The 12,503-nt window shown below is 37.5% G+C and overlaps 1 protein-coding gene across 1 annotated transcript; it reads right to left on the bottom strand.

The window, feature by feature from the left end:
• Nucleotides 1-758: 758 nt before the first annotated feature.
• Nucleotides 759-10,773, bottom strand: LOC128213325 (uncharacterized). The gene is made up of 5 exons (XM_052918930.1): nt 10,655-10,773; nt 6,024-6,169; nt 5,124-5,280; nt 2,131-2,667; nt 759-1,452 (listed from the first exon to the last, which is right to left on the bottom strand). The coding sequence occupies exons 2-5, from the start codon at nt 6,117-6,119 to the stop codon at nt 1,058-1,060; spliced, it is 1,185 nt and encodes a 394-aa protein (XP_052774890.1). The 5' UTR covers nt 6,120-6,169; nt 10,655-10,773; the 3' UTR covers nt 759-1,057.
• Nucleotides 10,774-12,503: the final 1,730 nt, after the last annotated feature.

Genomic DNA, 12,503 nt, shown 5'->3' on the forward strand with positions numbered 1-12,503 from the left:
AGAATATAATGTTTTAGAGGAAACACAATTAAAGTGCAACGTCAAAGACGCAACAGATCCCTTCAGAGAAAAGCATGCTTGACCCTGGAGGGTCCACTGGTCTTTATATACAGTAAATTCTCAATCCCCACTGAGCCCGGGGTTTGCTTATTTGCATATTACAAACCAAGTAAACGTACGTACTATGAAAGTACTTCCATCTATACCGGAATGTTATACTATGAATGCATATCATTTTTCCACTGATCTCAATTGCTTGGAAAACTACCTATAAACTCATTTTTCTTAAAGCGTTATTAATGCTTTAACCATAAAACATCAATTTTTGAAGGTAAATATAAAAAACTGCGATCTGATATTTTGTCAGCAGTCTTCTATCCATAGTTTCTAGACATTAACACAAAAATTAGCTCATTCCAAGACAAAAAAAAATAAAAATATTTCATTACAGTCCAAATAAAAACATTTCATAACGGTCCATCTGTACATTAAGAATGCTTGTTTCCTTTTGTCAAAAACTTCAAGTTGTTGCATTACAGATTTAAGTCCCAAAGACAAATGCCTCAGTTATTTAAACAAGAGCTCCGTGTTGCTAACACCAATGCTCCTCTCATATTTTGCTGTCAAAAAAGGGGCATAACTCTTTACTATCATTGAACAGTTATTAAAACTAGAGTGTACATTTGTACGGGTTTCATTTCAATATCTTGAAAGGTTAAAGTATTGCATAACACTGCCAACTCTAACAACACCAAGGCTATGTCAGTACCCTGACTTTATTTCATTGAAAGACCTGACCTATGTTACCTAAAATAATCACCGTTGTATTCAATATCAAGTGTACTACATGTACATTATGATTATATATCTATAAAGAAATGTGTCAATAACTCACTGAAATCATATGCCAAAACATATTGTGATGCAACATTAATTTAATACTTTAACATTGTGTTAATCAAAAACTTTACTTCCTGAAACTTTATTAACCAATTGACATAATGTCTGCCACTCTTTTTCCTTATGCACGTTGAACATATGCAGATCATTATGGTTTCTACACCACTTGACCTTCCTGTTCGGGCTGGTTATCTTCTTCTGCAGTTGGATTATCTTCCTGTCCAGTCAGGTTATCCGGCTGGCCAGTAGATGTACTGTCGGCCCCTTCTTTGTCCCTATGCATGGTGTACACGTGCAATCGAATATGGTCACTCCTTGAGCTGCGATACTCACAGTGCGGACATTGATGGGCTCGCTGTTTTTCGTGCAAGCGTTTGTGTCGATAAAGGTTGCTTGCAAAGGTGAAATGTTTATCACACAGATCACATGCCAAGGAGCTTGGCACGCTAGACCCAGCTACCGGGGTCATCTTCATGAGGATCTGGAATTCATCGTTACCAGACGAGTCAGATGACTGGTCGTTGTTGCACGCTGGGTTGGGCCTTTTCTTCCCTATAAAAAAAGAAGATAATACTTGATGCCTCGTTGTCACTTATAATTATTAAGCATTATTCAACAAAAGGCAAACATTAACTGAGATTGGACAAAAAAATATGTTTCGGACGAGGCTAGGTGTGCAGATCCATGTTGTGGGAAGTTTAAATGCAAGGATGTAGCAACAGGATTTTGTGTGAAATATTTGTAGCACTCAATTCGATTTAATCAAGCTGAATGCATACAACAATCTAGAAGTACAAACAACTTTTTTTGCCAATTTCAAGATTGCTACAATGAATGGTGTCATGATAAAATACAATGGTCATAAAAACCAGTTGACAAATCCAGTGTAGTACTTTCAACACTTTAGGAATGAGGCCAGGGCCTAGCTGATTGAGAAAAACTTTTATTTTGATTAAAATTTGGAATTCCAATTTTGTTGAGAAATGAACATTAATGCCCTTAAAAATGTACAGATATTATTAAGATTGTTTCTTTAAGAAACAACAAGTCTAAATTATAAATATAGTTTGGGTGAACCAGAGTATTTTCTCTTTTTTTATTTAAACTTTTGGACACACATAATATTTGAAATTTCATTTCTACAATTAGGAAAAAAAAATCATATGACGGTGCAAAATTTCACTTCCAAACTGACAGAAAAAAACACTGGGCTAGCACTAGAAAACTCACCAGTCAGGTAATCTGTACCATCCAGTCTGTCAATTGATACAGGAACATTTAGTCCATGTTGTACACTAGTATCTGCAGCTGTGTAACTATCAGGTTCCACATCTTCATCATTCCCATAGTTTTCTTCAGTCACATGTACATCGTTTGTTTCAAACATACTTGTACATTTCTCCTTGGTCAAACTAGGACTGTTATATTCGTTATTTTTCATAGCAACCATTTTATCACCAATTCTGTAAACACCTGACCACGAGTTATCATAACTGCGCACAGTTTCATTAGTCATTGTTTCCACACGTTCAACTGTTTTTCTATCATAACATCCATCTTGAGTCGATCTATCTGAACCATCAACGTTTTGTGTTTGACACTCAGACATAATAAGTTTTGATTGGACGTTAGGGTCATCTGCTTTCTTCCCTTGCTTTGATGTATAGGGCTGATGTCGAGGTGTGCCTCTATTTGAGCGATTTGCTCTTCTTGTTCCTGATTGGTTGGACCTGTTGGCAGAGCTTCTGTCAGTTTTGTTATGGTTGCCTAAAAGGTACAAAAGAGATATCATTAGCCTGAAACTATATCATTAGTTTTAAAATATTTCAATAGACTAGCCTGAAAATATTTCATTAGCCTGAAAATTATTTCATTCGCCAAAATATTTCATTTCATAAGCAAAAGAATCTTTCAGTAGATTAGCCCTAAAATATTTCATAAGACTGAAAATATTTAAAAAGACAAGCCTTCAAATCTTTCATTAGCCTCAAAATATTTAAACAGATAAGCCTAAAAATCTTTCATAGATTAACCTGAAAATCACAAGAGATCAAACAAGTCTTTAATCCCAAAAAGTACAGCAAGTAGTCGTTTTGAAAAGGTTTTCATCTGTGTTTCAACTTTAATTTTGCTAAAATGCATTACTCCTTGAATTTAAATTTATGTGTCCAAACTATGAATTTTCATAATGCAAAGGACCCTGGCTCCACTCGGAATAAAGTGAGAAAAACACTGAGATACGTAAACATTATCCCTTGGTGCAACCCTCCATAATTTCCAATGCCAGAGATTCCTACCTTAATATTCATGTTAATAACGTCTCTGGGAAAATGTATAGTTTCATTGCAATATCTGAAAAGGTTTTATGTGATAGCCAAAATTAAAACTTTTGCACAACGACAACAGTGCTGACACCACTACCAACAACAACAAGGCTGACACCACAAACAATGACAACAATGCTGACAACACTAACAACAACAACAACAACAAGGCTGCCACCACCACCAACAACAACAACAAGGCTGACACCACCAACAACGACAACAATGCTGACACCACCACCAACAACAACAATGCTGACACCACCACCAACAACAACAAGGCTGACACCACCACCAACAACAACAAGGCTGACACCACCACCAACAACAACAAGGCTGACAACACCAACAACGACATCAAGGCTGACACCACCACCACCAACAACAAAAAGGCTGACACCAACAACAACGAGGCTGACACCACCAACAACAACAACAATGCTGACACCACCACCAACAACAACAAGGCTGACACCATCACCAACAATAACAACGAGGCTGATACCACCAACAACGACAACAAGGCTGACACCTCCACCAACAACAACAATGCTGACACCACCAACAACAACAACGAGGCTGACACCACCAACAACAACAACGAGGCTGACACCACCAACAACGACAACAAGGCTGACAACACCACCAACAACAACAAGGCTGACACTACCACCAACAACAATGAGGCTTACACCACCAACAACAACAAGGCTGACACCACCACCAACAACAACAAGGCTGACACCACCACCAACAACAACAATGCTGACACCACCAACAACAACAACGAGGCTTACACCACCAACAACAGCAACAAGGTTGACACCACCAACACCAACAACAATGCTGACACCACCAACAACAACGAGGCTGACACCACCAACAACAACGACAAGGCTGACACCACCACCAACAACAACAAGGCGGACACCACCAACAACAATAACAATGCTGACACCACCAACAACGACATCAAGGCTATGTAAATACCAAGACCTTTTTCCTTTCGGGCCTAGAGACTAATAGATAATGTCTTGATAGTTTCACCAACAACAACAAGGCTGACACCACCAACAACAACAACAAGGCTGACACCACCACCAACAACAAAAAGGCTGACAACACTAACAACGACATCAAGGCTGACACCACCACCACCAACAACAACAAGGCTGACACCACCACCAACAACAACAGGCTGACACCACCAACAACAACAACAATGCTGACACCACCACCAACAACAACAAGGCTGACACCATCACCAACAATAACAACGAGGCTGATACCACCAACAACGACAACAAGGCTGACACCACCACCAACAACAACAATGCTGACACCACCAACAACAACAACGAGGCTGACACCACCACCAACAACAACAAGGCTGACACCACCACCAACAACAACAAGGCTGACAACACTAACAACGACATCAAGGCTGACACCACCACCACCAACAACAACAAGGCTGACACCACCACCAACAACAACGAGGCTGACACCACCACCAACAACAACAAGGCTGACACCACCACCAACAACAACAATGCTGACACCACCACCAACAACAACGAGGCTTACACCACCAACAACAGCAACAAGGTTGACACCACCAACACCAACAACAATGCTGACACCACCAACAACAACGAGGCTGACACCACCAACAACAACGAAAAGGCTGACACCACCACCAACAACAACAAGGCGGACACCACCAACAACAACAACAATGCTGACACCACCAACAACGACATCAAGGCTCTGTAAATACCAAGACCTTTTTCCTTTCGGGCCTAGAGACTAATAGATAATGTCTTGATAGTTTCACCAAACAAAAACAAGTTTTTTTATATAAGGATAATCAAACAAGTAGCAGTAACGAATGCTTACTCTGTAGACAGAAGGAGAGGAATTTTGACCTCAAGTTGTAGTTCTTCTGGATGAAGCTGTTTCCGCAGGCAGAGCCCATCTGGGTAAGACTCCCGTCATGAATGCTCGCGGTCAACACAACCACTTCCTCATCGGTGTTGCTACACAGCTGCTCTACCTGAAGTGGATGTGGAAAAAGTTAATGCATGTGAAATGGAAACTATAGGGACAACTTCTTTATGCCTAAACATTAGTTCAGTACAATACATTGTATAATATATATATGGTCAGTCTTCTCAGGACCACAAATATTATAACGAATATATACATGTACATGCAACACATTTACTTATGCTGCTCTACAATAAATATTGATTTGACTACCGAGCTTATATCAGATAACAACCATTTTCAGTATTTACAGAAATATTTGATTTACTAGAGTTACCATTAAACTAGTTTATCTCTCCATTAGTTTAACACTAACTGTTATGAGTATCTTTATCAGTTTGGTTCGTCATCATATCAGTCCTGTAAAATTTGATGAAAATCTTGTCAATGGTAAGGAAGTTACAGCTGAGACACAATGATGAAAGAAGGACTGTCAGATGGACACACAGATCAATGGACAATGTGGGCATAATAAAAAACATTCATTACCCCAGTAAAATCCTAACTCTATACAAAAGTCAGTACTTCACATAATAATCAGTGCAGTGCTTATATGTAGTCAATGCTCTAAAGTGTAGACGGTGCTCTACAAGGTGTAATAACTTAAGATTTCATAAGCTTTACACACATTTATTCTCGAGTCATCTATTCTCGAGTCAGTGCTCAATAGGGTAATCATTTCTCCTGAGGGCAATCAGTCCTCCATAATTATATAAGTCAGTGCTCTACAGGGAAGTCCTAACTCCTCACCAGCTGTTGTATCTGTGCTCTGAGAACGGCTTTCAAGATGACCTTGTAGCCGGGCACCTCCTTAATCACATCCATATCTGGACCGGGACTATTCATCTCTTAAATTGTCTTTAAAACAGAATATCTTTTTCTGTTCGATCTGTGTCCTGGAAAACAATAATTTGATTAATGTTTTTATATATGATTGGTGAAAATATGAACTATGTTGCTTTGGTTATTGCTTAAGTAGTGGAAAAAATGATACAATGACCTTATATTGGTAAATCTACATTGTCGGATACCCCTGATACACTATTGCTATATTTTTATTGTGAACTGTTGGAGATTAGACAAAGAAAATCTTGTAATCATGAACAATTAATATAGCAGTTTCAATGGTTCCTCTGAAACTTCTCCACAAATCATGACAACTGACCGTAAGACTGGGAGATCTAATTTTTAACTTTTTTACGCTTGCAAGCACCAAACAAGAGGCCCAAAAGGGCCTATGCTCTACTGGCATGGCTTTTGTGGTCATATCAATCTACAGCATGTATGTATGGGTAAAAGGCAACAGACATATATAGTTTATGTTTTGTGTTTAGGTTACCTGAAAACGTAGCACGTTCAACATCTGAGCCCAGAAAGTATTGTGAGCAGATTAGTTGCATGAACTATTTTAATATGTGCCAAGTAAAAGTCATCTGACAAAAAAAAAATGCTTTCAAAACTGTACTCATAGTAAAAATTTCTGTAGTTTTAAAAGTTAAAAAAAGTTGGTCAAAAGGTCAAAGTCAAGGGCATCCTAGGACAACATTGATCAATTTGAACAAACATTCACAATCAATTGTGCTGAGATGGATGCAAGAACACACAAAAAGATTTTCAAACCTTTCCAGATTTATGTTTACCAAACTTGTGAACCCTGGGTGTGGCCAGTAATGACACCAGGTGCATTACTTAAACATTCACAACCAATTTTGTTAAGATGAATGCGCTAACTACAGAACTTAAAGCTAAAAAATGGCCTTTGGGCTTTCAACAAGAACAAGGCAGAGTAATTCACAAAATCAACTGCAGAAGCAAAAAGCAAATTGTCCCTCAAAATCCTAGACTTGCAAATTGTCTCCCTTAACTCTAGACTTGAATTTACATGTACATGTAAACTTGGCTAAAAATAGAATTCGCTCATGCAGACCTGGCTAAAAACAGAAAGCAATTCTTTAAAACTTTCATGGCCCATAATCTAGGCATTTATGGGCGGATCTGGCTGGTTTTCGAAAGGAACCGAGCTCTAATGGATATCTAGATACTGTACAAGTTTCATCGAGATACAATCAAAACTGAAGACTGTACCGTGTTCACAACCAATTGTTTACAGACGCACGAACGCACGACCGCACAGACGCACATACTACTTACACATTACCATCGCATAAGCTCTTCTGGCCAGTAGAGCTAAAAATCACAACAGGCTGCAAAGAGAAAATTCAGTAACAGCTATTTTTACATTCTATAGCTGAAATAAAGACAAGGAGGTGATCGATGCATTGGGCCAAAGCGATCTAATAACCCAATCCCCTACCTTAATACTATGCCTTTACCTATGATGTTTAACATTTAGAATCAGACACCTATAGGTTTTGTTTTTCAGCAGTATGACTCTAAAAAGCAAAAATCCCTGGTTACACCAATGTTTTCACTGAAAAAGTCAAGATTAGATATGAATATTGGGTTTAAAATAATGGAAAACTTTTCATTGCACTGAGGACCATGGTCAAGGACAAGCAGCTGTAGGAAACAGTGACATTAAGGGCCGGTAGGAATTCAAAAGTGGGTGGGGCAGGTCAAAAACTAAAACATTTAAAAATGCTTGTTTTATTTAGATTTGAGAAACGATCTTTTTTGGGGTTGAGACATTTATTCTTGGCGAGTTATTTAGGAGTTGAACAAATTTTACAAAAAAAAGATTTTAACAGATTTTGGATCAAAAAGCATTCACATTATTACGGAAAAGTCTGTCGACATAAGTACTTCGTTATTATGTCAAAATGCCCCAGAATATCCAACAATGTCTTGAGAGATCTTGATAATATTTTGTCAAATAAGAATATTATTCAGAAAAATAATGAATTTTCGCGGATGAAATTCATTTCCTGGTTACAAAAATGCGTATATGACTTTTTAGAAATAGCTGCAATCAACACAAAGCCACAAGACATTGTTGATTGGGTAGTCCCGATAAATTTGACTTACAAACACAGGGATGTGATTGACATGGCAGTCCTAGGGCTGGAACATTTTCGGCCATGGGTTTATGGGGTGCTATTGGGGTCAAAAGCGCACTGCTGTAGAAAATTAAAATGGCTTTTTAGAAGCAATTTTGAGGGCTCTCATGACTTTAAATTTGAAGCAAACTGGAATATAAACTTAACTGAAAGCAACCAAATAAATTTTTTCAAGTAAAAAACCCCCAAATTTTGGGGGGGAGGGGGGGTCTCTGGGACCATTGGACAAATCACATCCCTAAAACATACCGTATTCATTTTGCTTTACGACATTTCCGGGAAAGCGTAAATGATTTTTTAATGGAAATCTAATAAAATTTTCTTTTGTAAAAAATGTTCAACGAGTTCCTAATTACAGCTTTTCATGTTGCATCGGATATATGAGTCAATTTTTCCTAGTTAAATATTGAACCTCAAAACTACATAGAAGTTGATTTTTTCAATCTTTTAGATTTTTGGTCCTTCAATCGACTTTCTCATCGCTGCAGACCCTTAAGATCAGTCATAAGCCTGTGTCAGGAGATGATCTCATTGTAACTATCACTGATCAGGCAAGAAGTGACACTGATGAGTCTAAGCCCCCCAAAAAACAACCTGTGTTTCCAGTGACATGGCGGAAAAAAAAAGGGTCAGTAGGTCGGGATTTATTTTTTTTTACACTTTCCATATCATGCAATTTTCTGTTGCATCAGATCAATTATCTTATATCTACGTGTTTCCTTATTTACAAAAAGTCTGATAAAACAGCATTGTTTAATGTCTGAAATCATTTCCTTACCTTCAACTACCGTAATTTCCCGCCAATTTTGCCCATGAAATCTGGTGCTTTTTTGCATACAATACTCGGTTTTTTTAGGGAAAATCCAGCACTTCAATTTCAACAAAGCTTTGATAATGTTTTAGCCAAACAGTCAATTATCAACTTAATTTTTAATTTGCTTGAGGAAAATCGCCGATTTTCTTGTCAACTGTGAGCCCCTGAAACTAGGCATTCAAGTGGAGGTAGGTTAATAAAAGAACAAGTAAACGCGGATATGAATTTATCTTATTTTCGTACATTACTACAATCAAAGTTTCATTCACACTTAGTGAATTCAAACATTTCGGTCATTGTTTTAAGATTCCCAGACGACGATTATTACTTTTTCGATCGTTTGGTATTTTCGTACCAGCCTAGGCGCAATCATGGCAATCAAATGGGATCATACAGTATCCGACTGACCGAATTAGATACAAACCATAGCCACGCGCTTTTGATTTTACGCCCCTCCTGCTCTGACGTCACAAATTGTACCGTCTGATCTGTGTTAATTTTCACAGGTTTTTGTTTAGATTTCAGGTGATCGGACTTAAATAAGGCGAAATAAATAACCATTGATAATTGCGGATAAATTAATATAACGATAAATGAAATGTGTAATGGAACCTAGCAGTAAGCCTTCATGAATTCGCAAAGCCTAATCGTAAGAAGCCTGCATGATATACGCAAAGCCTTATCGTAAAAAGTAAGTTTTATTTTGGACATGTATATGGATAAATAACACTGCGAACTATAATTAAAAATATTTTCATTAAAAAGACAGCAAAATATGTCTCCGGTGATCAACTACGTGTTTTGACCATAAACATGCATTTGCCAATTTTAAGATATTGGACAGGGTTCGCCGCCCTTCGTCATTTTGTTTTTCCAACTCGGAAATACATTATCAGGAATGAAAGTGTATTCTCTGGGGACATTGAAAGACAAACAATGAAAATAATAACTATATATTTAAAGAAATATATTTTTTAACGCTAGAATTTTTTTTTTTTACTTTTATGTCTAAAAAAAGATTAGAGTTGGCAAGGAAAAAATAGGGTCGTTCGGGTTACCGGAAACACAGGTATATTTTTTTTTGGCCTAATATTTGTGACGCCCACAATAAGGGCAAACGCAACCCATCTTTCTAAGCACTTAGTCATGTGATAATGAACCAACGACAGGACCTTCCACTGCTGAACTATCTCACGGTGATGAACGTCCATATAGGACACCACTGACAATCTAAATATTTTTTTCATTTAATCTCTGTGTTTGTTTCTTAATTTGTTAAAAATATTGTTAGAATTTTTGATAGTGAAATTGAAACAGAACTATAAATGAAGACATGTGTGTGAGAGGAGATTGGTCGGAGTAACCTCATTACCTCAGGGCGTGGCTAAGCCTAAAGGGGCGTGGCTTAATCTAAAGGGGTCTGGCGTAACCTCCACTGCCTCTGCGTCCATACCCGGTTTTCGGACAATACTAACCTCGGACATGAACAATATCAATACTATCTGACAACAGTAATTCTTTTTAAAATTAAATGAATAAATAATACTAACCTGAAAGAGTCGAAAATTTCCTAGAACTTTACGAGAACCAATCAGAATACAGAGAATCTTTAGAAAAGACCAATCAAATATCGGAGAAAGGCTAGCAAAAATAATATTAGACAAAACGGCATTATGCAAACAACAAACGGTTAGACGTCCCTTGTATAGTGCCTTTGTCACACGGAGTCACACACTTAAACACCACAAGCGTCTGAATTGTTTGTCACTAAAATGTTGATTTAAATCATTTTGGGTACAACTGGAATAAAATAGAGAAAGAGTTAAAGTTGCTTTAACTCTTATATCACGTTAAACATAGTCAGGCAGTATACTAGTATCAGACAGGGGCGTAGCTAGGATGTCCATATTGTGTACGCGAGCACAAGTCCGGTGGCATGCTTCTTGAAGCAATAAAATGTGACTGCATCTATTGACGTAAAATTTGCGTTTTTCTACCTGTGATATAAACAATCAATAGCAAAGAGGTATCCCGTGCCGCTGCAAAACCGAAAGTAGGGTGTTTTTATGAATTTACCACATATTTTAGACTGTTAATTGCCATTTGTATGAATATGATATATAAATGAATACATGTAATATGTATGGGGTGTACATAATCAAACCAGTGGTTCATTTAAGCCCGCAGAACATGCAGAGGCGGTGGGCGAGGCAAGACATATCAATATTGTGTAGCTTATTGTGGAGTTGCAGTAATTGAAAAATGGGCACATTACTAAAACAGACATAGCTATAACATTCTAGTGTTCCGTGGTATACTTCTTTACACATGACATACTTCCTTTCATAAGTTTAATGCGCATTTACTGGCTTGTTGTCCATCGCCAATTTGTTTTCAGCAGAGAATGACGGGGCATGTGCAATGAGGGTACCGTTTCAGTAGATTTCGCAAAGAGGGTACCGATATGGATATGCACCGTGTTTATCGTCGACTGTAAAATGCTTCACCGTAGATAGATAATTCTGTATTTGTTCCGTTCAAGAAGATAATATATGAAGTTAACTTCCTCTTGTTTAGTATATAGATTTATTTAAGTCTGGCGTTTGAATTGTTTTGAATCGAGCCGGGTAAAAATTTAGACGATTTTTCGGCATACGTTGAATCAACCAAACCGTGTCCATAATGTATATGTTAAGTTCAAAACTTAAGTTGATATTTACATACCAAACAACGGGATCTACTCTGACTTAAAAAGGTCGCGGTTAAGACCGCCGCCCCCCCCCCCCCCCCATCACCAGAGCCGTTGTTTTGGCCTCTCCTATCGATGCAAAAATAAAATTAGTTATAAAAACGGAATGCAAATATATTTATTTTCAAAGAGTTAAATTACGAAACATGTTCAAACATTTGCTACATTAATCAGTGTGTAATATTAGACTCGAATATAACGGAGTATTTATGGAGGTTATTATTGATAAGTAGAGATCGATTTAAATAAATTTGAATTATGAAAATATTTCCTTGTTGGTAGCAGTCTATGCACCACAATGCATTTAATTAAAATCGAATGCTATACTAACTGATACATTATAGCATATGTACAAAACGCGACACGCGAATGTAACGCAGCATTTATTGAGATCCTTATTGAAGTTAGATTAGTTTTGTAAACAAGTTTAAGTTATAAACACATTTCCTTGTTTGTCGCAATCCATGACCCTAGATGCAATAAAGATCGAACGTTATACCAACTGTCAGACTGATTATTACAAACCAGAGATAAAGGGAGCCTCGGACAAAAATCGAAAATCAATGACAGTACCGCACTGACAGTATACAATATACCGAACATTTATGTTTACCGTCAGTAGTTAAGCGATATATCAAATAAGAGTTCTT

Source organism: Mya arenaria, chromosome 13 (assembly GCF_026914265.1).
Source record: "Mya arenaria isolate MELC-2E11 chromosome 13, ASM2691426v1".
NCBI classification, from domain to species: Eukaryota; Metazoa; Mollusca; class Bivalvia; order Myida; family Myidae; genus Mya; species Mya arenaria.